This window comes from Vigna unguiculata, chromosome 3 (assembly GCF_004118075.2).
Source record: "Vigna unguiculata cultivar IT97K-499-35 chromosome 3, ASM411807v1, whole genome shotgun sequence".
NCBI classification, from domain to species: Eukaryota; Viridiplantae; Streptophyta; class Magnoliopsida; order Fabales; family Fabaceae; genus Vigna; species Vigna unguiculata.
Genome location: NC_040281.1, coordinates 120,813 through 144,633, shown reverse-complemented (window position 1 = coordinate 144,633; position 23,821 = coordinate 120,813). Strand labels below are relative to the sequence as shown.

At 36.6% G+C, this 23,821-nt stretch overlaps 5 protein-coding genes and 1 long non-coding RNA gene across 7 annotated transcripts; 2 read left to right on the top strand and 4 right to left on the bottom strand.

Moving 5' to 3' along the window:
- The first annotated feature begins 558 nt into the window (after positions 1-558).
- On the top strand, positions 559-4,629 carry LOC114174966 (potassium transporter 6-like). Its single transcript, XM_028059702.1, has 10 exons — positions 559-846; positions 1,155-1,383; positions 1,457-1,699; positions 1,835-1,891; positions 1,973-2,023; positions 2,358-2,618; positions 2,755-2,807; positions 2,900-3,017; positions 3,101-3,355; positions 3,439-4,629. The coding sequence occupies exons 1-10, from the start codon at positions 817-819 to the stop codon at positions 4,509-4,511; spliced, it is 2,370 nt and encodes a 789-aa protein (XP_027915503.1). The 5' UTR covers positions 559-816; the 3' UTR covers positions 4,512-4,629.
- Positions 4,630-5,462: 833 nt separating this feature from the next.
- On the top strand, positions 5,463-10,433 carry LOC114179192 (potassium channel SKOR-like). 2 transcript variants are annotated; one of them, XM_028065434.1, is made up of 12 exons: positions 5,463-5,536; positions 5,701-5,848; positions 6,151-6,785; positions 6,863-7,158; positions 7,390-7,470; positions 7,545-7,643; positions 7,743-7,964; positions 8,650-8,838; positions 8,921-8,996; positions 9,075-9,369; positions 9,507-9,628; positions 9,954-10,433. In XM_028065434.1, exons 2-12 carry the CDS (start codon positions 5,748-5,750, stop codon positions 10,229-10,231), a joined length of 2,394 nt encoding a protein of 797 aa, XP_027921235.1. In that variant the 5' UTR covers positions 5,463-5,536; positions 5,701-5,747; the 3' UTR covers positions 10,232-10,433. The 2 variants fall into 2 exon arrangements, with proteins under 2 accessions (XP_027921235.1, XP_027921236.1); XM_028065435.1 differs by having other exon boundaries at positions 5,464-5,536; positions 5,706-5,848.
- A 109-nt stretch (positions 10,434-10,542) lies between these two features.
- LOC114179193 (U-box domain-containing protein 21-like) lies at positions 10,543-12,211 on the bottom strand. Its single transcript, XM_028065436.1, has one exon. It carries the CDS (start codon positions 11,954-11,956, stop codon positions 10,610-10,612), a length of 1,347 nt encoding a protein of 448 aa, XP_027921237.1. The 5' UTR covers positions 11,957-12,211; the 3' UTR covers positions 10,543-10,609.
- Positions 12,212-13,167: 956 nt separating this feature from the next.
- On the bottom strand, positions 13,168-15,538 carry LOC114178616 (UV-B-induced protein At3g17800, chloroplastic-like). The gene is made up of 3 exons (XM_028064624.1): positions 15,247-15,538; positions 14,756-15,042; positions 13,168-14,235 (listed from the first exon to the last, which is right to left on the bottom strand). Exons 1-3 carry the CDS (start codon positions 15,352-15,354, stop codon positions 13,446-13,448), a joined length of 1,185 nt encoding a protein of 394 aa, XP_027920425.1. The 5' UTR covers positions 15,355-15,538; the 3' UTR covers positions 13,168-13,445.
- A 1,401-nt stretch (positions 15,539-16,939) lies between these two features.
- Positions 16,940-18,939, bottom strand: LOC114175707. Its single transcript, XR_003602894.1, has 3 exons — positions 18,770-18,939; positions 18,592-18,658; positions 16,940-17,216 (listed from the first exon to the last, which is right to left on the bottom strand). It is a non-coding gene; the product is annotated as an uncharacterized LOC114175707 (long non-coding RNA).
- Positions 18,940-21,174: 2,235 nt separating this feature from the next.
- On the bottom strand, positions 21,175-23,169 carry LOC114178130 (purple acid phosphatase 3-like). Its single transcript, XM_028063857.1, has 7 exons — positions 22,882-23,169; positions 22,522-22,678; positions 22,314-22,421; positions 22,121-22,248; positions 21,908-22,036; positions 21,760-21,827; positions 21,175-21,670 (listed from the first exon to the last, which is right to left on the bottom strand). The coding sequence occupies exons 1-7, from the start codon at positions 23,053-23,055 to the stop codon at positions 21,451-21,453; spliced, it is 984 nt and encodes a 327-aa protein (XP_027919658.1). The 5' UTR covers positions 23,056-23,169; the 3' UTR covers positions 21,175-21,450.
- Between the last annotated feature and the right edge of the window lie 652 nt (positions 23,170-23,821).

Here is a 23,821-nt window from a genome sequence, read left to right as displayed (position 1 = left end):
TTTCATCTTTCAACCATTCAACAAATGGAAACAGAAAAAAAAAAAAAACAAAACAAAAAAGAAGGGACAGGAATAAGTTCTGTATCCTTACAGTAAGGGAAACCATGTGATATGATCATATGATTCTCAATCATATTACTCATAGGTCGATAAAAAAACACGAATGAGTTTCATTTCGCATAATTCAAGGATTTTTTAACATCAATCACGCCTGATTAAACCAGAGCATTTGACTCTAAATATAATAATATTTTACATCTACTAAGCAGTTTTTTAATAGCTGCATCAGTGTAAATAAAACTATGTAAAAGTGTGTATTTGACTCCTAATTGAAGTGTTGTGTGCTGAATTTGACTCATCCATTAGTTTATTGAATGTATGGACCAAAACTAGAACTTACACGGTGGTTCTGTGTGAATGATAGAATTGGGGTGTCCATGTCACCCCGCCATTCCCTCCCTGCTATCTGTAATAAAATAGTAAAATAATGCAACGATGAAAAGAGTGTTAGATGGGTCTTGGAATCAACCAAATCACGAGATCAATAATAATAAGCCGTCTAAAAGAATTGGTAGTGAAGATCACTATGTGAGATCATTTTCCTGTGCTGTTTAAGACACTGTAATGTAGGGTCCATAAACACCGTCACCCTAGTGTCCTCCGTCTCTTTCCTTTCAACGATTGTCTAAATACCTCTCTCAGTTCAATCATTCATTCCTTCATTCATATACGTTTCTGTCACTTTCTTTCTTCTCATAACTTAGTTTTCCACTCACTTCCTACCTCATCTTTTGCCTACCTACTGTCTGCCTTGTAATGGATTCTCATCTCTTTGATCAAGATAAGGTGAAATTCATTGCCTAACTTGCACAAACATTCTTGCATGTCAACACTGTGAATCAATCACAATTGTATGCTTACATTTGTGTCAACCAAATTCAGTTTCACTCACATATTCTATTTACTCTCTTCATGCATTAACAACTTTACTGCTTCATATATAGCTGTTTCATTTGAATCTTGTGTAAATTTATTACAGTTGAATCTTGGTTGTAGGGATGTTGAAAGGATCTACTACATACCTTTTTTTTTTTTTTTTTTTCTTTTTTGATTTCCTTGAATCATAATTTTTAACTCCATTATTTATTATTCAGAAGAAAACATGGAAGCAAACAGTTCTGCTATCGTTTCAAATTGTGGGAATAGTTTATGGTCAACTGAGCACCGCACCTTTATATGTATTTGGGACAATGCGAGCGAGCGATCTTGCAGCAGATCAGGAAGTGGTTTATGAACTCTTCTCCTTCATTTTCTGGACTCTCACCATAATTTCCTTGCTCAAGTATGCCTCCATAGTGTTGAAAGCTGATGATGAAGGAGAGGGTAACTTTCATATCTTCAGTCACTGTGATATATTTATCTTTCAAGATTAAATGTTTGTAGAAAAATTTTGTAGGTGGCACTGTTGCTCTGTACTCGCTGCTGTGTAGAAATGCAAAAGTTGGTCTACTCCCATGTGACAGAAGTGCAAACGAGGTTGTGCTTTACGAGGAGAAAAGTTCTCCCAAGATCAAAGCTGATTCGAGAGCACGAAGGGCCATTGAGAAACACAAGATCTGTCACTATTTAATATTGTTCTTGGCCCTCTTCGGTTCCTGCATGGCCATTGGGGATGCAGTGCTCACTCCAGCCCTTTCAGGTATGATAAAATACAATTACTCCTTCATTACCATATTTTCATTTTCGTAGAAGTAATTAATTTCAGGTTTCATGTGCAAGATTTAATAATTACTTTTCAGTGTATATTCTAATATTATGACTGTTTGTTTATCAGTGTACTCAGCTTCAGCAGGAGTTCAGAGATCCTTGACAGACATATTGAATGACATATGTAAGACCTTGTAACTGATGCTAAGGCCGTATCTTTAATTGCTATAACGTATTTTTTGATTACCCTTTTATCTATAAACAGTTGCCTCGTCAGAACATACTAAGGAGTCCATGTCAAATGCTCTAAAAGCATGTAAGTTTTATACATATGTTGTACACTTATCTAGCTTTTTCAAAAATTCCCTTTATAAAGCCTCAATTGATTCATTCTATTCTTGAATAAACATTGAATTTGCATCTACTTGTGATATCTGTAATAGACTTTGATTTGCTTAGTAACTTAGTTTATATATTTGACGGATTTCCCGAATTGTGAACAAGTTTATGCTGTTTAGAATTGGATTTTCATCTATTTGGTGCATTTTACTCGCCAGTTTAAGTTGTGATTGAATATTTATTAGAAAAGTGATGCTTATGTATCTCCTGCAACTATGTTGTTCACTTTGTGCTTCATTTACTTTGTTCAGATGTACCTGTTCCCTCTGCGTGTGTTATATTGGTTGGCCTGTTCATGCTGCAGCATTGCGGTACACGTAAAATTGGGATCATGTTTGCACCAATAATTGCTGCTTGGCTGGTGTTTGTTGCTGCGGTGGGAACGTATAACATTTTCCACTGGGATGTAAAAATCATCTATAAAATATCTCCTTTCTACATATACAGATTCATCACAAAAATTGACATCCACAGATGGAGATTGTTAGGGAGCGTCATTCTATGTGTAGCAGGTGACCCTTTTTTTTCTTTTTATTTTCTCCAGAACTGTGCAAATGTTAACAAGTTTTTAGTGTTTATGGTTCTGAGATATTTTTCTTGTTAGAATTTCAATTATTGCTTTCACAAAGATGCTGCATCGTTTTGCAGGATCGGAGGCAATGTTTGCTGGCCTAGGCCATTTCTCCAAGAAATCAATTAAGGTACAATACGTAGCATCTTTTGTAATGGAAATATATTAATTGCACACTGAAAAATGTTACTAACTTGTGCATCGTGTGTGGTTGTATTGTAGATTACATTTATATGCTTCATCTATCCACTTCTTCTGTTATGCTATGCGGGTCAGGCTGCATATATGTCCAAAAACTTAACTTCTCCTGATTTTAATCATCTTAGCCAATCCATGCCACGTAAGTTAGTGGGGTATCTGTATATGGATGAGATTTTCCTTTCTGCAATTTCACTTTTCTGAAGTGATGGTTGGTGATTGCAGGTCAGTGCAAACACTTGTACATAGTGTTATCCCTACTCTCTTCAGCCGTGGGAAGCCAAGCAACCATAACAGCGTGTTTCTCCATCATTAACCAGTGTCTGGCATTGAATTGCTTTCCCAGAGTAAAAGTTATTCACACATCAAAAACCATAAACGGCCAGATTTACATCCCCGATGTCAACTGGCTATTGATGATTTTCAGCCTCACTGTAACAATCGGTTTCAGAGACCTTGTGAAAATCGGCAATGCAACAGGTATGTGTGCGAGTGAGTTTGTGCAGTTATAGTATTATTCAGTTAAAATATTGATGATATAATTAAGCTCACTATTTGTGCAGCTCTGGCTATTATAAGTGGAATGCTTGTGACGACGAGTCTGATGGCACTGATCATTGCTTTGTATTGGGAGAAGGATGTGATGGTGTCTGCGTACTTTCTTGTATGTTTTGGATTCCTAGAGGCTGCATATCTTTCGGCATGTCTGCTACAGTTCCACAAGGGATCGTGGTATCTGGTTGTCCTATTGGCGGTTTCGATGACAGTGATGCTTTCATGGCATTACGGAAGCATGAAGAAGTACGAGTTTGATTTGCAGAACAAAGTATCAACCGAGTGGCTCATAGATATCAGTCCAGGCCTTGGGATTTCGAGGGTACCCGGAATCGGCTTCATCTACACGGACATAGTAGCAGGAATCCCAGCTTTCTTTTCACATTTCATCACAAATCTTCCCGCATTCCATCAGGTGTTGATCTTGGTATCATTCAAGTCCATCCCTGTGCCTTACATAGCAGAAAGTGAGAGGTTCCTTATAGGTAGGATCGGCCCAAAGGATTACAAGATATATCGCTGCATTGTGAGAAGTGGATACTGTGATCACATAAGAGACACGGGTGATTTTGAGGAGAAGATTATCCGTTCCATAGGGGAATTCATATCCATCGAACAGAACGACATCGAGTCCATGATGGGTTGCCCAGATGAAAGAATGATTTTTGTTGGACATTCAAGGGTTGGTGGAAATGGTTTGGTTCCACTGGAGGATTTAGAGTCATCATCGTGCATGGTGAACAATGAATCTCAGATAAGCCCGGTGGCGGAAGAGGCGTTGGAGAGTGGTGGCAGTGGTTGTAAGAAGAGAAAAAAGGTTCGGTTCATGTTGCCTCATAATAGTCCTAAAATGCAGGTATCTGTGAGGAATGAGTTGTTGGAGCTGATCGATGCGAGGGAGAGTGGGAGTGCGTATTTCTTGGGGCAGTCACATTTGGTGGTGCGTGATGGCTCCAACTTTCTCAAGAGATTCTTGATAATGGTGTATCGTTTCAGTGAAAAAAATTGTCGGGAACCTCCTGTGGCTCTTAAAATCCCTCATGCTGCTCTTGTCGAGGTTGGTGTCGTATGTACTATATAAGTCCAACAAACTGTAAAATCTTTCGTAGTAGTAGATCGCAGACTGTGCAAGATATATATATACATACGATACAATGGAAATGGAGATAATGTTGTAGTTTTGTTTCATTCTTTTCCTTGATCGACCTTGGACTTTCAAATTTATTTGTTTTATTGTTTTTTCATTTGATTCAAAACTTTATTTGAGTTGATAAATCCAACTCATTTTCAAGAGAAAATTACATCGCACATGATGAAACATAAACATATTCGATTCCTTTCTCCTTGATTGAAGAGGCATACGATGCCGATGTCTGAATTTCGAATTTATGCTCCAATGGATTATCGTTTCATGCCTCTATATCTTCAAGAATATGTTTTTAAAACATCATATTAAAGTATGTCGTTATATATACCATGTGAATAAATAAATAGTTAACACGTTATTACTCACTCTGTCAAATATTCTAGTTAATAATGTAATGACATATTAACAGTAAATAACTAAAGTTCTTTAATTTTAAAATATCAAATGTAAAATTAAATTAATAAAGACTAAAATTGAAGTCTTTTACAAAATGATCAGGAATTTTATCATGGATTCAAAACTTTACTTATCACTTAATTAGGATAATCATTCTCGTCTGAACTCACTTCATAATTATTACTTAAATATAATATTAATTGCATTACCAGATAATAACTCTTCTAGAATCGATAAAAGATAATTGAGAGCCTAACAGAATGATATTTTTTAATATAAACGGTGAGATATTTAAAATTTAATTAAATTAATATTTCAATTATATATTTTCATGTTTTTAATTTAAAGCGTCAATTTTTATTTATATATTTTACTTTTTAAACTTTTGTCACTGTTCCTCCCAAACTTTTTTTCACCTTACCTAGGATAGGACAAAAGTACACAGAGCTATATTTGGAGATTAGAGATTTTTTTTAGCTTTAAAGCGTTAGACAGAATAAGACTAAGACCGAAAAGAAAACGATGAGAAGGTAGGTAGAGTGGTGGCGTCCACAATACGACAGGTGAGTGAGATTTATGTAATTAAATGCATCTCTGTCGCTCACCTCTTCACTTCCTATTTAAGTTACAATTTTGGGATTCTTTATTACAAAATCCCATCTTTGGTTCGTTCGTTGTTGCAATTCCACATGTTAATCCATTATTACGTATTGTGTGTTATGCTCAGTGCAGTTTTGGGTTGAAGAAACCAAAGAAGAGCAGAAGACAGCCATAATGCAGACACTAAAGGACAAATCTCACTCAAGCTTCACCCGTTGTTGCGCCGCTCCCACTCTCACGCGCCGCCACCGATTCCTCATTCATCCTCATAATCGGTCTCTATTTCTCTAATCTCATCTTTCTTTTATTTTGTCATATATTTCTCGTATCTGGATATGCAAGAAAATAAAGAACATCTTAAAAGAAAAGAAACTTAGGATGAAAATACTGAATGTTCATTATCCATTAATATCACACACGATGATCACTTTCTTTCGACCTTAATTTGTTTTCTTGGTTGGTCAAAGTTACCCTGTCTAATGAAATTAGCATAAGGCTTTATTATTATGAGTTCTATAATGCGTAGTGAAGTGAAATTCTGAAATGCGACTGGTGCATGCACTGGTGGTGCATGCAGGTGGTACCTGTTGTGGAAGCACTTCATTCTGATATGGGCCATTTACTCTTCATTCTTCACTCCCATGGAGTTTGGTTTCTTCAGAGGCTTACCTCACAACATATTCCTCCTTGACATAGCGGGGCAATTGGTTTTCTTGATGGACATTTTCTTGCAGTTCTTGGTGGGCTATCACGAAATTCACTCCAACTCCCTCTCCTTGGTCCTCAACCACTACCAGATCGCCGTTAGGTACCTCAGGTCTCGCTTCTTCCTCGACCTCCTCGCATGTCTCCCATGGGACTTCATTTACAAGCGCACCAACAACAACGAGTTTGTCCGCTCTCTGCTTTGGATCAGACTCGCTCGTGCTTCCCGAGTCACCCAATTCTTCGATACCCTCGAGAAGGATACGAGGATCAATTACTTGTTCACCAGAATCCTCAAGCTCTTTGTCGTTGAACTTTACTGCACTCACACCGCTGCTTGCATTTTTTACTATCTTGCCACCACTCTGCCCCCTTCCCAGGAGGGTTACACCTGGATCGGTAGCTTGAAGATGGGTGACTATGCTTATTCTGACTTCCGACACATCGATCTCTGGAAGCGTTATGTCACCTCCCTCTACTTTGCGGTTGTTACCATGGCCACCGTTGGTGAGATAGATACATACACCTTGCAATTCCATTCCTCTGTCTGCTTCCGGTTCACCTCCCTCTCCTTTGTTTTGCAGGCTACGGAGAAATCCACGCAGTCAACGTGCGTGAAATGATATTCGTCATGATTTATGTCTCCTTTGACATGATTCTTGGCGCTTACCTCCTCGGCAACATGACTGCGTTGATTGTGAAAGGGTCTAAGACAGAGAGATTTAGAGATAAAATGTCTGATATTAGTAAGTTCGTCGATAAGAACAAACTGGACAGCCACATATGTGACCAAATTAAAGATCACTTGAGGTTAAAGTATGATCGGAGTTACAACGGATCTTTTATTCTTCAGGAGATACCAACCACCATTCGCAAGAAGGTCTTTCTACTCTTTCATTTCATTTCATTTCTTGTAATTTCAACTACAGTGGTAACGATTTTTTTATTTCCTGACACCAACTTGTTTTGTCCCTCTCATCTCAAAATAACTTTTCAAACTTTATTGTTGAGATCGTAGAAGCAAGGAAAGACTCGAACTCTCAGTTATTGAAATGTCAATTTTGTTCATTACTTTGGAGATATTTATGTGAATCTTGATGGCTGCTTGCAGATTTCAATAAGCTTGTACGAACAGTTCATTCAGAAAGTTTCTCTTTTCAAGGGATGCTCTTCAGGGTTTATAAAGCAGATAGTAAGAAAATCTAGGATATCAGATTGGAAAGTTGGAGTTAGGTTTAATGGCTGATTCAAAATTTGTTGTAACAGGCAACCAAAGTAGAGGAAGAGTTTTTCCTGCCAGGAGAACTAGTTACGGAGAAAGGAGATGTCGCAGATAAACTCTACTTTGTATATCATGGTGAGATGGTAAGAATACAAATATCACGCATTACATTTTTAATGATGAATTATCTTATCTTATTTTGAAATCTGGGTTGATAAGATAACTGTTCTTGTTTTCAACAGCGTGAGATGAGGAGGGAAGAGTGTGATACAGAAGAAGAGACGATCACATTGCATACCTATAGTTCCTTCGGCCATGTTTCTTTTTTTTGCAATATACCTCAAAGTTCTACAGTTGAAGCTCATGAATTTTGCAAGGTTTTGCGACTTGATAAGAAATCCTTTACTGAAATACTCAACATATACTTCTTGGATGGTCGTATTGTGTTGAACAATCTCCGTGAGGTATGTTGTGATTTAAAAAAAAAGACATATACTTAATTTTTATATAAAGACATTACTTAAAATAATATCACTACGAGGAAATTACATCTCATAACCAGGATACAAAAATACATGGGGAGAAAACAAAGTCTTGTGATAAAATTGCAAAACCAAATAACATAATTTTGAATCAGATTTTTAATCAAATTAATGAACAGAAAAAATTAGAATAAAATGCATAAGAAACATTTCTTAAAACACTCTAGTGTTTCACAAGAAAAATTGCAAAACAAGAAAAGAAAAACTTGTTTCAATAAGGGTTATGAAAGACGTCAAAAATAAAAGCAAAAAGAAAAAAGTGATGTTACCTTGGATTAAATAATGTATGGCGTCTGAATGGTGATTAACTGAAAATCTGAAACTGTACTATAATTTTTTTTAAGTTCGTAAAAGAGAACTAAGATACTGAGACGAAGCAATTCAAGAATTCAGGAATTTGAGGATTAGGTTTGGTAATTAGAGATTTGAGGCTGATTTTGAGAAATGGCATATTGGTATCAACATTTGACGCATGAGATGTTTTAGGAAAGAGGTAAACATAGGGTAGTTAGTGAGTGGTGGTTTTAAAGAAAGAATTTTTAGGCCTTTGATTGAAGTTGTAAGCTGATAAGTTTATGGTTGATGGTTGCATTTGGGTGGGTGACAGGTAAAAGACTTAAATTTGCAGCGTAAGCTTTTGTTATCAGACTTCAACCTCACTATTGGAAGCATGGAAATAGAGCTGGCTACAAGGCTCAACTGTGCTGCCCATGATGGCCATCTTGATCTTGTCAAACGTTTGATTGGATTTGGGGCAGATCCCAACAAAACTGATTATGACGGTAGAACTCCCTTGGTAAGCTAACCAATTTTCATGAACTCAATCACTTGGAACTCCCTTGCGTTTTCTTAATCAGATTTTGTGTTTCTTATAATAGCATATCTCTGCATCAAAAGGATATGTGGATATTTCTTCTTATCTTGTTGAACAAGGAGTATGCATCAATACAGCAGGTTTGGCATTGTATTTTATTCAACATGCATCTTTGAAGCGAAAAACACTTTTCGTTTTGAATCATCCATTTGTTTCAGATAAATTTGGCACCAATCCCTTGCTTGAAGCCCTGAAGAACGGACATGAAGATGTAGCATCTGTACTTGTTAACGCGGGAGCTATCCTTGCTGTTGATGACGTTGGCAATTTTCTCTGCATGGCAGTTGCAAGGAAGGAGTTTGACCTTTTGAAAAGGGTTCTAGCTTTTGGTATTAATCCGAATGCCAAAAATTATGATCAGCGCACCCCTCTTCACATTGCTGCCTCTGAAGGCTTCTTTACAATGGTTGAATTACTTCTAGAAGCCGGAGCAAGTGTTTTATCCAAGGACAGGTATGGTCCACATATTGATCTTTCTGGAATTTCACTTTATATTCAGTGCTAACTTGGAAGGATAATAAAATAGCAATGTTGTCTTGTTCATTGAATTGAAAAAGATTATGTTTCAATCAACACTTTCTTTGTGGCAGATGGGGAAATACACCTCTTCATGAAGCTCATACTGGCGGAAATAGAAATATGATCAAATTGCTTGAAGTTGCAAAAGTTTCTCAGTTGGCTGAATTGTCCGATCTTATTCATGAAAATCAAGGTATCATTATATTTCTGAGTACAGAATACCATTGCATATGATCAAGGTGCTTGGTAACATTGGCATTTGAACCTGGGAATGCTCAATACTCTGCACTGCCTTCTGGATTTTGATGTGAAGGATGCTTTGGTTCTTTATGTTTGGTAACCAATTTTAAGTTCATTACAATTGGATCTTGCATTTTTAAAACTATGGTCATGCTAAGTATAGGTACTAGTTAAGGAATCAATAAATAATTGGAGTCCTCCTTAATTTGGTTAACTCCTCTTTCCTTATTTTTCATGTAAGCATTCTAACAAATACTGTATGTTCGTCAATTTTGCAGCAACGCCAATGCTGCAGTCAACAAATGAAATTCCTAAAAAGAGATGTACAGTGTATCCTTTCCACCCATGGGATCACGAAGCGGGTAAAAGAGAGGGAGTGGTCCTATGGGTTCCACAAAACATTGAAGAACTTATAAAGGAAGCAGGGAAACACTTGGAAACTACGAACAATTCTTATATTTTGACTGAAGAAGGTGGAAAAGTTCTTCACGTAAACATGATTAACAACGATGAGAAGCTATTTCTTGTGAGTGAAGCACAAAATGAGGTGAAATGATCTGGTCATCAAGTCCAAGTGTGGAGGTATAAGGAATAGTTAATTAATGTAAATGTAGTTTCTATGTAACAGTTAATGGTAAATCTTGTGTCCTGTGTAAATAATTTCAGCTCAGGATGATTATGTATTTAATATATCACGTTACTATGATAGGACATGAATCTCGTACCTTCCATTTGGAAGATTCCTATTTGTACTTTAATGCTGTGTTTAAAAGCAGAAACTAACTTGGAATCTAATTTTTGACCAGTAATCACAATTAGTAAGTAACATAACGGCGACGTTACGATCGCGATTAATACTAAAGAATGTTGACTTGAAAGGTATTGGTGTTATTATTTTCTTCACGTTTAAAATTCAATTAATGTGAACAAATCTTTACATTGATCTTTTAAGGTTCTTGAAATCGGAATCCACGCATTCTACGGCGCTGCCCCGGTAAGGGTTGAGCAATTTGAGAAGCTGGGTTGCTTTCTCCTTGGTGTCATCACCACAACCAACCTGCAATACCAGCAAAAGCTTCTGAAAGAGACCCACTTGCAGGGCCTCCAGCAGAGCCATCTCTTCTCCAAATTTGCAGAGCCTCCAAATGGCACAAACAGAGTAATCCGAGCCCAACGGCGAAACTCGCAGAAGCTTCTTCACCAGAAGAGGAATCGCCAACGCATTGCCATAAGCCTTTTCTCTTCCTTCTTCACAAGCGCAGAGGGACTCAAGAACACCGAGAGCCCTCTCACAGAGGCTCCTTTCGGAGTCGACGAGAATGTCGACCACCACACAAACCATACCCAATTCAACAAACTTCAATCTCATTTTGTGGGTACAAGGAGAGGACGACGAAACCAAATACCAAACCACCGCCAAGGATGCTTTAACAATGGTCGGACTAAAAATTCTTGGGTTAAGAAATTCGACCAAAAGTTGATTAATTCCTTCAATTTGCGCCAAAGCCTCGAGGTGCTGATGATGACCAAAAGAAAGAAGGTGTTTGAGTGCGACGATTGAGCTTTCTTTCCCCGAGAGATCCTGTCGCCTGAGGAAAGACACAATACAACGTAAAGAAGGAGGAGACCCCAAATGTTGGATGGGTTCCGATTGGGTCGGAAACATGGAGTTGAGAGCCGACAACATTTGATGAAGCACGCACACATAAGGATTCCTCTCCACGGAATCGTCATCAGCATTAACATCAGCATTAGCAAATGCATAAAACGCAGAGGCTAATGCAGTTGGAGCTCCGTTATCCACTAAACAGCGCATGTTTCTGTGGCTCTCTGCACCCCACCTCTGAATTTTATGCACCAGTTGAAGGCACGCGTCTTGGTCGAGACGCGAGGCCTTGGCATGCAGAAGGAGAAGAAGATGGTGCACGTCGTTGGGGGTGATGGGTACTCTCGGGGTTGGGATTCTCTGAACGCCGCACCGCTGATTCTCCACGCACCAATCTTGGATTATCATCCTAAGCGTGTGGTTGGGAATGAGGTCGGAGTTGGATACGAGGTTGTTGGTGAGGGGGCATGTGAAGCTGCCTTGGTCGAACCACGTTTCAATGGATTCTCTATCGTATGTGATGCCGGTGCTGAGCGTGACGGGGTCTTTCATCAACTCCAGAGAAATTGGGCACCGGAAATGGTTGGGAGTCACCACCTCCTCCTCCTCCACCTTTTCTTCCTTCTCCTTCTTCTTCTTCTTCCCTCTTCTCAGTCTTCTCCAACCCACCACCATTTTTCTTTGCAGAGTGAACGTTAATGTTTCATGTTTGGTGGTTCCGTGTAATATATAGAGCAACGAGAAGAGTAGTTGGAGGCAAAAACCAGAGAGTTGGAGAAGGAAGATTCAACGGTGAGGAGATGAATTTGAATGTTGACCGTTGTCAAATGAAGAAGTTTGAACAACCGTCAAAAAATACCTAAGACCTCCAGCACTCTCAAAGTAAGCACACCACATTCACTTCACTTGAAAAGTTAACAGCGTACAACAACCTTTTATTTATTTTTTATTACGTAATTCAATTTATATTTTAGTTAACTAATCATCATTTGTTATTTAAATTAACTGTGAATTTTCATCCACTAGATTCAGTTTATGTTATCGGATTATTAGTTATTTTACCTGCAGGTTTTTAACTAAACAAAAGGCTACATGGTTGAAGCAAAATGGTGTCATGAACATTACTTTCCAACATGTGACGAGTATAAAGCTAATGGATTGGATTTTCAGTGATCCAAGTATCATTGCAGCTGCATCAGTTATTGGGAGACTAATGGATGACATGGCCTCACACAAGGTACTCTTTCATTTTTCAATGAAATTAAACAGAATTACATATAACTACTGTAATTCTATATTATAATTTTACATAGAATTGTCATAATGACATATCAATATTTTATTTTTCAAAATTTATACCTAAAAGCAGTGTTTTCCAACTCAAAAAGAAATCATATTTATAATACTTTTAGTTTATTATTTTATCACTAATACGATTTACTAAACTCAGAAAGTAATTTATTGGAAACTTTGACGTGTAAATATAGTTTTTGCTACTGCTATCAAACACATAAATATTTAAAATAAAGAATGATAATATTTATAAAAAGGTAAAAAAAATAATATTAATAGTTTCCGCATGTTCTTCAATGGCATAGCGTTATCCATTACTCTCTTTTCATTGTCAACTTTATAATTTGAAGAAAAATTATTACTAAAGCCTACTACCGTTTAATTATAGGATATTAGGAGATTAAATTACAAATTTTGCAATATTAGTACCTACTCCTATTCTGAACCATAGCCTTCCCTTCTGTTTTAACAAATTATCAACCAAGCATACCATTATCTCACATACATAGTAAACTATAAACCTAATTAGGAAAAATCCAGCCATCTAACCAAGACGGCAAATAACAACAAACCAAACACAAAAGCTTAGGATAGATAAGCAAAATATCTACCTTGAAGATAACCTTCCCTTTATTAGTGAGATCCAGAGCCACTGTCACTATATAGTACAGTATATACAGATGAATTAGAGAAACAATAATTGGATTTTAACATCGAACTCACATTTAAAATATACTTCATCAGTTAGTACGGACACACTATTATCTATGTTTTGTAACGTATGGGAGAAAACAGAATCCATCGGGACAGCCCAATTCACACAAGGCTCCACCTTTTTGGCTCTAAGGAGGATACACATTGAAAGCTTTCCTCAGTTCAAGACAAAATGGTACCTTGAGTCCACGTAGCTCTCAACATCCCAGAGAAAAGAACCAAAAGTCGCAGCCTCTAAGACAAGTTTCTTTAAACCACCAAAGTTAATTTTGACGTTTTCATCCTTAGAGACTGCCCCCTCGGGTGTTACAACAATTTCAGGTCTTCCAAACAATGCCTCCGTGTGCTTCTCAATGATACTGATAGCCTCTTTCGATCTAATTGTTGCAAATCTTTGCAGGGTATCTCCATCAAGGGACATCACGTAGTTGCGCAATCTGGTTGCCTTCATACCATAGCCAAATCCACCAGGACTCACGTCACCACCAGGCCAGGTAGATACTTCAGGATGAGACATCCCTTGAGAAGTGTCTTCTTCGATAGTTTGGTGAACACTATTCTCTTCTGTTTCATTTGGAAGAACTTTCATCGTCTTCTCCAGCTGGAACCTTTGATCAACTCGCTTAAGAAAATAACCATACATCACTGATGCTGCATAGACCTGCCCTACCCTGAATTTGCTGATTTCAGCTATGGATTTTAAATCTCCTACTTTGTTACCCAAAATGAGGCTCAGGTGGTTTTGAATCATTTCGTATGCTTCACGTGAGTGAAGCTGCTGAAGTTTACCATCCTCATCCGGCCACAAATCAATCTTACCAGACATATCTGTGGTTACAGATGGTGTCAAAGAAATATTAGCATCGATGAACTTCTGCACCACCAATGCGTACAAGATCTCCTCGAGAGCTTTCCTCCTTTCATTAGCCTTCACCTCGGCAATCCTCCTGGAAAGGTTTTGAAGCCATCACAATCATCAACATCGGGTTTCTTTAAGACAAACATTTTCAGATGTATAAATAAAAGATCTTAAGTGGAACCAGATTGAACGTGGACCACATACTAATATTTTACAATCATCTGAATAGACAAACATACTATATAATACATCAAACAAAGCCTTGAAGTGATATAGAAAATTAGAGTGACTTTAATTTATATTTCACTACTCTTGTAATTACCAGTGGAATATAATACAGTAAGGTGTGTAGTTTGGAAAAAATTCTTACATATCTAAACGTACAACAGCTATAGTCAAACCATAAAAATGCCAAAAGCTTTGAACACGCGCATCATAAAAATTATACTTTACACTAAACCTAAATCATAGAGCACATCAGGATGTTTCGCAGCCACCTAAATCATTCATACAAGTTATAGATGCCAAAATTAGCAAGGATGTAAGTTTGTCAAGATTTATTAGGAGAAACAGAAGAGAGCGCGATAAGACATGAGAACGAAACAAACCTGTACAAAATCAAATCCGTGCCTGAAGCAGAAGGCTCTTCCTTTTGTTGATCAGCATCGCGGTCAGTTTGGAGCTGCTCAAGCTGCTGGTCTACGGCAGCAGGCACAAGATGCGGGTGATCTACCAAAATCTGAGAAAGAAACTGCCCAATTGGAGACTCCAACTGAAGAGGAGCAATCTTGGCAGGGGCATCTGATTCAGATGACTCGGGAGATGACGATGCTGCTCTAACTAAAAAACGTCTTCTACGACCTTGCTTGGGGATAGAAAGTGAAGTGAAGCATAGCTGAAAAACATCAACAACAAAAGCAGGTGAATGATAATTAATCAATAATATCAATCTCTTGATACGGTACTTCATTTCACTTACAAAGTATCCCTAATTCCAACTACAACCAGAAAAAAGTTGACTAAAACGGCAATCCATCAGATCACGTCACGAGAATAACAGTTAACAAACAGAACACGTAATCAATCACAGCAACGGTACCTTTCTGGAAAACCTAGAAGTAGAACCGAGGCGAGTAGAGGCGGAGGCGCTGATCGGTCTTCCGAGGACTATCGCCGGCGAGCGGACAGCAGTGAGTGCCACGTCCATTTAGCTATAGGAGAGGTCACCAAGAAGATGAAAGCTTGATGGATTCAGAGAAGAAATTAACAAAGAAACCGCAGAAGAAACGAAACCTAGAGAAAGAGAAAATGGTTATCAATCGATGATTCGATTCAATTCAATTACGGTGGGCGTTTTGCTTTGTCCGAAGAGGCCGTAATGCCACGTGAAGAAGAATTTATAGGGCGTCTCTTGTGCTTCGAGGGCCCACAGTTCGTAAATGACCTCTCAACCATCAGAACTAAAATGATTTTTTTTATTATTAAATTTTTGATAATTTTTTTATAATATGAATATTATTTTTTAGTAATTTTTTAATTTTTTAATTTTTTTATTATTAATATTTCAAAACTATCTAAAAGATACATCTTATGTTATAAGAGAAAATTGTCAAAATTTAATAGTCAAAATATATTATCTAATTTCATAACTGTTTTGAGGATTAAATATTTTTTTTCCTTGTTTTTTTAATAAAAGTTGAAATTATTCTTTTTTCAATTTTTTTTACCAATTTAATTCTTCATATTTAAAACAAAGTGAATTTAATTCTTTAATCAAATTTTGTTATATTTATTTGACGTTTTAAGCGTGTTTCTCAATTAACATTGAAGCAAAAATGAGTTAAATGACGTGAACAATTCAAATATTATCATGAAATGCGTTTGAAACGTCAAATAAATTTTAAAAAAATTGGTTAAAAAAATTAAATATACACATTTCTAAAGTTGGAAACTAAATTAGTCTAATATTTTAAAGAGAAATTATTTTTAATTTTCACTTAAATTTAAGAGATAAAAACATATTTAACACCTGTTTAAACAATGAAATTACCTTAAGTTATCTTTAACTAACCCAATTATCTATCAATTATGTTAATAAGTTAAAGGTTTTAATGATTTGAGTCACTCCAATACACATGTATTGATATTAAAATGATAATTATTGGAATTTGATAACTAAGGTTACAGTTTTTATTGTTTACTCCTTGTAAGGTTTATAAAGGCATGGGTAAACTGGGGAAGAGGAGCGAAGATATTATTTTAGTGCGAAGGAAAGACACGTTTGGATTAGAGTGTTCGGGAATGGTCATGAAACGTGTTTTTGTGAGGAAAATAACATCTTTCAGCGTTTTTATTTAATTTCATTTTGTGGTGCTGCAACAAAATCAGAAGTGATTGAGGTGCAAAATTCGCCACTGGTGCGGCAATCTTGTGGTCGTGTCTTGTTTTAATTCCAGTATCATTTCTGTTCGAAAAGCCTCCACATCTTCCTTTATTTTTTTCATTCACTACACTTCAATTCAATCCTTCTAATTTATTTTAAAAATATAAATTTGTTTAAAACTCTATTATGGCCCTTATAAAATAAAATAAAAAGTTTTTCATTAAAGGAAGCTTTACTATACCAAGGAAAATTGTTTTAGAAAAAAAAAATAGTTCTTTTAAGGAATAATTGTTTGATATGTTAGCTGCATTCCCTATTATTTTAATCTGGAGATGTTGCATCCTTTTGGTTAGAATGGTTACGTATGATTATACCTCTAAGAATACATGTAAATTTAACATCCCATTTAATTAATATACGTAATTAAAAAAACGTCACACAATTATAATATAATGAGACAGTCTTAGAGTTTAAATATAACGCCATACAGACCAAGGCATACCACAATGCCACCAAAAACTAAAGAGACATATTAAGCAGTTCACTGGGTTCCTAGAGAAATATAACGGCAGACAAGTACATGGGTCGTAGCCACAAAGATAGCCCAAGAAGGACAGAAGGTCCAGCCCAAAAAGGCTAAGCAGCGGATTCGTCTCTCCCTTGTTGACCATGGTTACCTCTCGCATCTGCTCCCATCAATAAAATTGATGATCATCGCGAAGGTAGAAGAACAACATACAAAAAAAAAGGTAAGCTAGAGCCAACACATTTACCATGCAATCAAATGAACTTTCATGATTCAGTGTACACACATACAATATACATATATCACCCAAGCATGTTATGACCCATCAATCAATACACTAAGACTCGACTCATCCGGATACATATAGCTTGGTCGGATTCAGCGGATGCTTGCACTTGCGGTGGATACCTTTGCTCACCCTCGAGCTAAGTGTTACAAGTGTTATAATGAATCAATTTCCCTCACACACAAGGTTAGCCCTTAATGGATTTCAGGTCTCCTGCTACCCTCACCACAGGAGTCAGTCCGCTCTAGGTGAGACTAACTGACCCCTTAGAGTGTCAGGATGCAACCTTACCTTGAATCCTTACCAGACCATATAGATGGGGCACCACCATGAACACCCACTAACAGGGACCATGGAATTACGTCCCGACCACTAAAGCACAACCTTGAAAGTCTCACCTAGAGACTCCAAGGAATTACGCACTGACACGAACCAACATAATAAACAGCCAAGAATTTCCACATACATTACACATAATATTTCATCCCAACATCCATAACCAAACCTAATTTCTCACATGTCGAATTAATACCAACTCGTTATTCCCAATCATGAGTAAGTGTTTTTCCTCATACCAAAACCATGCCACTAATTTACCAACCATCAAGATCCATTGTCATGCCAACCCGCACCTATATATATGCATCCAACTTCTCATGTACAACTCATATAGAAATCATGCCAAACTCCCAACCACCCACATATAATCCCTTCCCAAACATGCATACTCATTCTCATTAAGCCATCATACAATAACCCATATAAACACAATTTAAACATCCAATCACAGAGAACACCACATCACGGGATGCATCCTCGCCCAACTCCTCACTCAGGCTGAAGGGTCTCGCTCAAGCGAGAATGACTCTCGCTCAGGCGAGTTCTCCTCTGCCTAGGCGAGAGCTCGACGAAGAGTACAGTGGTCCCTGCGCAATCTCACTTAGGCGAGATCCCCTTCGCCTAAGCGAGACATCTGCTCGCTCAAAACGCGTTTTGGTCGCCTGGGCGACCACTCGCGCAGAAAGCCCTGGGCGAGCCTCTGCACATCTCGCCTGGGCGAGGCGAGCTCGCCTGGGCGAGATTATCAGTGTTTGCCACTGTTCACGCCTGCAACATGCATCAACATATCCCAAACAAGTGAACCAACCAGTCCAAACATCCATAACAGTATCTCAAACTCGAAGAATCATTAAATCAACAGTACACACATCATAAACACACCGGACAAGGGGGTTCTAGCTTCCCTTACCTGGAATATACTAGTACAGGACTCAACAGTAACCACGGGCACCACAGCTCTAGGGTATGCTTAGGAACTGGAAAAACAACGGAACAGATCACAAAATAAGCTCATTATGGATTCTTAGCTGAAAACAAACATGAAGAAACACCGAAGGAAGTACGAGTAGGAGTTGGAATGGACTTACGAGAAGCAGAAAACTGGCTCGAGTCCACTGGATGCGAAAGGCGGTTGAACCTAGCAGAGTTCTCTCTCTCATAGTAGAAGGCGTGACGGCTGATTCTGTGAAGAGTGAGGGTGAGTGTGTTAGGACAGATTAGGGTTCAGTTTTATCACTTAGGCCAGCCCTAGGTCCAATTACAAAGGCAACCCTTTACTTTATGGCAGAATTACATAAACAGGATTTTAATGGGCCTTACATAATTCACTCATAGTTTTCGATTTTTATTTTTATTTTTTTGTGAAGTTTGCCTATATGTGAAAATTTTCTTCTTCATATGTTATGTTAAAATTTATTAATTTACTGATTTAATATGATATTTAAAACTTAAATGTTCGAAACATGAAAGAAAAACTATAGCGAAAAGAAGTGAACGAGTCAAAGAAAAAAAAAACACATACAAAAGAACCTTTACAAGAAAAATGGCTTTTAGGAGTTTGTTATCTTTACCATCAATTCTTTTACCAGAACTTTCATTTATGATTATATATAGAGGATATTCAAATGTAAATTATTAGGTGGGTGTAAATTTAGTGGGTCAGTGTGAAACTACTTTCATTATTCTGAATTATAAAGTTTTTTTTCTGAATTTTTAATATAATTTTACTATTTAAACTTAGAGACTTTGTAAACTCATCCACTCATTTTAGATGACCTAAGCATTAAATGATACAGAAATAAGACTTTCTTTAATCTTTAATAGAGTTGAAAAGAAAGAAAAAAAAATAGATAAAAAATTGGTAAGAAGACAAGTCGTTTAATAACAGAAAAATATATTATTTTCAGGTAAGATCAGAATTATTTTTCAGTACGATATAGGTCAGATTAAAATACATAAATTCATTAATAATAATGAAAAAAAAATACAAATTTATTAAGTTGCATCAGCATTGATAAACTTTTCTATAAAATAGGCCGGATTTTCTATAAATAAACATATTTTTCTGATTTTATCTATTCTAAAAATAAACATATTTTTTATTTCTTTTATTCTAAAAATAAACAGTTTTCTTTTTCTGATAAAAAAGTCATTTACCTCTTAAAATTATATGTATTTTAAAAAACACTTATTTACTGTTTAAAACACTTTCCCACGACAAATTATGTTGAATACAGGAGGGAGGTTCATACTTTCTGAAAATTATTTAGTTCCTTTTTTTTAAGGAAAATACAGTTTTCATATTTTATTTTTAGTTTATTTCACCCAAATCATGTTGTACAAATAGAGGATTATCATAAACAAAATAAATAGATAAAAAATGTTTTACGCGTAATGATAATATAATAAAATATTTAAGTTGTACTATTTATATTGTTATTTTAAAATATTTATTTAATCAGAAACTATAAAACTATAATATAATTTAAAGATAAAACCTTTGTGGGTTCAACGTGAAAAATAATAAAATCAATGCTTGTAACGATATTTTATATCATACAAAAGATAATTGATGGAGTACTTAGTTACATCACAAAGACTTTTTTTTTTTTTCCGATTATTATTAGTAAATTTTTATATTGTGTGTGAATAAAGCATTTCAATAATATTAAGAAATTGAAATATAATGTATTTAAATTGTCTGTAATTAAATTTCCTTTATATTCTTAATAATTTGTTTAGATAAAAAAAATTAAAATATCTTACATTTTAATTTTTTGTTTCGATAAACAATTGAAATTTTTATAAGATAAAATTTCATTTTAAGAATATTTATTGCGGGCTTAATTATGTTTTGAATCCATGATAAATTTGGAAATGGACTCTAGGATTCACATGAGCCGAGCCGACTTGACTACCCAAATGAGCTGGTTTGACCTGACGACCAAAACGAGCTAGGTTGGCTGGAAAACCCCGACGGGTCCAACCCATCTTGGTCGTCGGGCCCGTCTGACCAGTCTTGGTTGGTGAGCTTGTCTGACCCATCTTGGTTGTTGGACTCGTCGGGCCCGTCTTGGTCATCGAGTCCGCTTAGCCTCGTCTGGATCGTCAGGCCCGCTCGATACGTGTGGGTCGTTGGACCCGTCCAATCTATTTGAGTCGTCTGACCCGTCTTGATCGTGGAACCCATCCAACCCTTCTTCGTCATTGAGCCATCCTGATCGTCGGACTCGTTCTTGTTTGTCGGCTTTATTTATTAACAAAATTTATTTATTAACTGCACAATATCAAAAAGTGTCTTTCCTTTTGTTTTACTTTCTTTGTGTCTTGAATCATCTAAATATATGTAAAGATTATAAAAAAACAGGTATTTAACATTAGTAAAATGCAATATCAAGTTTTCCAACTGATTGGAGGAAGATATTTCGGTAATGACAATTAAATAAACCAATTTTTCAGAAAAGACAATGATTGAGAGATAAGAGTCATGGAGTTCCTAAGATAACCAACCACCATAAGCCAATTCAGTATATTTCAATATTCAACCATTATTACACTACACTGTCACCTTCAACTATTTAGGCCAACATACTATACATCGGACCTTGATTGAGTATCTGATATTTTTTTCATTATTAATGACAGTAATCTTTCATTGGTCATTACGTATGATACACATCTTTTCTTTTCGTCTTTAATTGTTTAATTTCTTTTGATTTCCTATACGTTCTCCTTCTCAAAGTCTCTTCAATCACTGAATGAGTCTCTTCTATATGGCATAGGCAGAACGTAACTCCTTGGACAGATTCACAACATGCAGAACTTTGCCAAAAATATCATAATAAACAACTTTTGCATTCGTTTGTTCAAGCTCCACAGACATAAATCCTTGTCCATCATAGTAAAACTTTGCGCCATCTTTCCTATTGTTATCTGTGTCTCCTTTCCATGCCTTTGAACCTCCACCACTGGTTAAGAATTGGATTTGGCTGCAACCACACTCAATAATACCATCATATATTTACCATCATTTAGACCTGATTTAGTTAACAAACAAATATTATAAGTTAACACACACCTGCTTCTGCTAATTATGTGTTCCAAGCAATGGTCATGCCCATTAATGTACATATCCACATCATTTGCCTGCAATTTTTATTTTATCAGTTAAGGTTGCACACATTTAAAAATAGGTTTGTCTTTGAAATATATTTTGTCTGAATGACCTCAAGAATTGGCAGAAGCTGCCTTATGAGCTCTTGGGTGTCACCATGGTGTCCTATGCTTCTTATAGGATGATGCCCCACAACAATCTTCCAGTTGGCAGAAGAACCCTTTAAGGCTATTTCCAGATCCTACACAAAAAGAAAAGGGGAAAAATGTATTGGATTTGCTTTTTATCTTAATACGTTGTGATGATAAAGATTAAGAGATTTTACCTTTAAGAGCTTTGATAAATATTTCTCCCTTGGAAGCACTCCTCTCCAATCATACTTGTGGTCCTTCGGCTTAAGAAAATACTTGTCCACAAAAGGTGTTGTATCGACAAAGAAGAACTCAGCAATTTCTGCATAGTTTTTAAGATCAGCGTAATACTTAATGATTGCTATCCAAGATGAGAAGCCACCTTACCAGTATCAACTATGAAGGATCTTTTACAGATCCATCTGGGATCAATTTTCTGAAGGATTGGACTCAGTTGTGCTTCCACATCTCCCCTGTAGTCGTGGTTTCCCAACACTGAAACCAATGTCTATCACATTTAATGGACACAAGAATAATGGAAGATCTGGCTAAGAATTTTTGCTTATACATCAATAGTTGGTGTTTCTGAACTCACCATTATACCACTGCTTTTGGAGGCTCTTGGCAGTGTAGATTTTTGAGAAGGAAAGTTCAAAAGCGGGGTCGTTTATACCAGTCAATCCATCGTCGTAGAAATTGTCTCCAGTGGATATCACAAAGTCGATATTTAACTTTTCTGCAACTCTTCCCATCTGACATATCACATACACAAAGAGCAGAGAGAGTTCCATTTCATGACCATTAGTTTAACCAATTACAAATACAAAAGCCATGCGTCAAACGAGCAAGTAAAAGGATTCACAAAGATGATATGCTTAGTTCCAAATCCTACATATAGTAATATTGGAACACAGAATATAGTTAAGGATTCACAAAGAATGCATGTAACAAGAACCTGAGCAGCAACTTCTGATTGGTTGTACGTTCCTTTCCTTCCCCAGTCTCCAATGACAACAAGACTAAGTGAGCCATCAGCTTTGACAGGGTGGTGTAGGCGTTGGAGAAGAGCTGATACGTTCAGAGAACACAGACTAATGAAAGCCATTATCCATACACCCAAACCAGCCATGTTTTTGTGTGTGTGGGTGTTTTCAACTCTTTACTTGTGGGACAATTTATGTAAGAAAAAAAAAAGATTCTCGCATCTTAAGAGCATATCCAACATCACAAAATAGTAGAATTGTGTGACTTAACATGATGTCGTGTACGAACTTCCCGTATATTGGTTGAACGGTGAAACTACATAAAAACTGCTTTAAAGTTTTAACAGTATTTTAAGCAACTCCCGCTGAAACAGAAGATGCTTAAGCGTTTTTGTCAAAGTAGCGTAGATAACTTATACGTTCCAATGACACTTTGGCACGGCATGCATAATTGTGAAATCAGACAAGGGAAGAAAAGTAAGTGGATACTAACAATAGGTGTCATTGGACCCACATATCAGTTTGTGCACCTTCTTTGCAACTTCCTACCTCCTCACCTATTGCTAAAATCCACTTTGTGCAACATTTGGTATTCAGATGGCCACAACATATTTAAGGAAAATTCCCAACTCATAATATATATCCAAAGTGTAAAATTAAGATGGTTTTGGACCATATTCTATTTAAGTTCATTGAGTCTTTTAGATATCTGTCGTGTTGTTCATCATTACTCCCCTTAAAAGATTACATTCGCAAGTGAATTTCCTTTTGTACCATCACATGGGGTTTCGGTGTTCTTGCAGTTCTCAAATTTCCAAATTATTTCCCTTATTTGTCTTTGAAACGTTCTCCAGAAGGTGTTAAAACATGGTCGTATTTTAATGGTGGCGTATAAGACGACAGTGGATATTG

Coding starts and splice junctions, on each gene's coding strand:
- LOC114179193 (XM_028065436.1), bottom strand. CDS start 11,956: ATGGTGGTGGGTTGGAGAAGACTGAGAAGAGGGAAGAAGAAGAAGAAG.
- LOC114174966 (XM_028059702.1), top strand. CDS start 817: ATGGATTCTCATCTCTTTGATCAAGATAAG. Junction 1,700..1,834: donor GCTCACTCCAGCCCTTTCAG/GTATGATAAAAT, acceptor TTTGTTTATCAG/TGTACTCAGCTTCAGCAGGA. Junction 3,356..3,438: donor GAAAATCGGCAATGCAACAG/GTATGTGTGCGA, acceptor CTATTTGTGCAG/CTCTGGCTATTATAAGTGGA.
- LOC114178130 (XM_028063857.1), bottom strand. CDS start 23,055: ATGGCTGGTTTGGGTGTATGGATAATGGCTTTCATTAGTCTGTGTTCT. Junction 22,037..22,120: donor ATTTATCAAAGCTCTTAAAG/GTAAAATCTCTT, acceptor CTTTTTGTGTAG/GATCTGGAAATAGCCTTAAA. Junction 21,828..21,907: donor AGCTTCTGCCAATTCTTGAG/GTCATTCAGACA, acceptor TAAAAATTGCAG/GCAAATGATGTGGATATGTA.
- LOC114179192 (XM_028065434.1), top strand. CDS start 5,748: ATGCAGACACTAAAGGACAAATCTCACTCAAGCTTCACCCGTTGTTGC. Junction 5,849..6,150: donor CTCATTCATCCTCATAATCG/GTCTCTATTTCT, acceptor TGGTGCATGCAG/GTGGTACCTGTTGTGGAAGC. Junction 7,644..7,742: donor TTGTATATCATGGTGAGATG/GTAAGAATACAA, acceptor TGTTTTCAACAG/CGTGAGATGAGGAGGGAAGA.
- LOC114178616 (XM_028064624.1), bottom strand. CDS start 15,354: ATGGACGTGGCACTCACTGCTGTCCGCTCGCCGGCGATAGTCCTCGGA. Junction 15,043..15,246: donor CTTCTAGGTTTTCCAGAAAG/GTACCGTTGCTG, acceptor GATGTTTTTCAG/CTATGCTTCACTTCACTTTC. Junction 14,236..14,755: donor ACGGATTTGATTTTGTACAG/GTTTGTTTCGTT, acceptor AAACCTTTCCAG/GAGGATTGCCGAGGTGAAGG.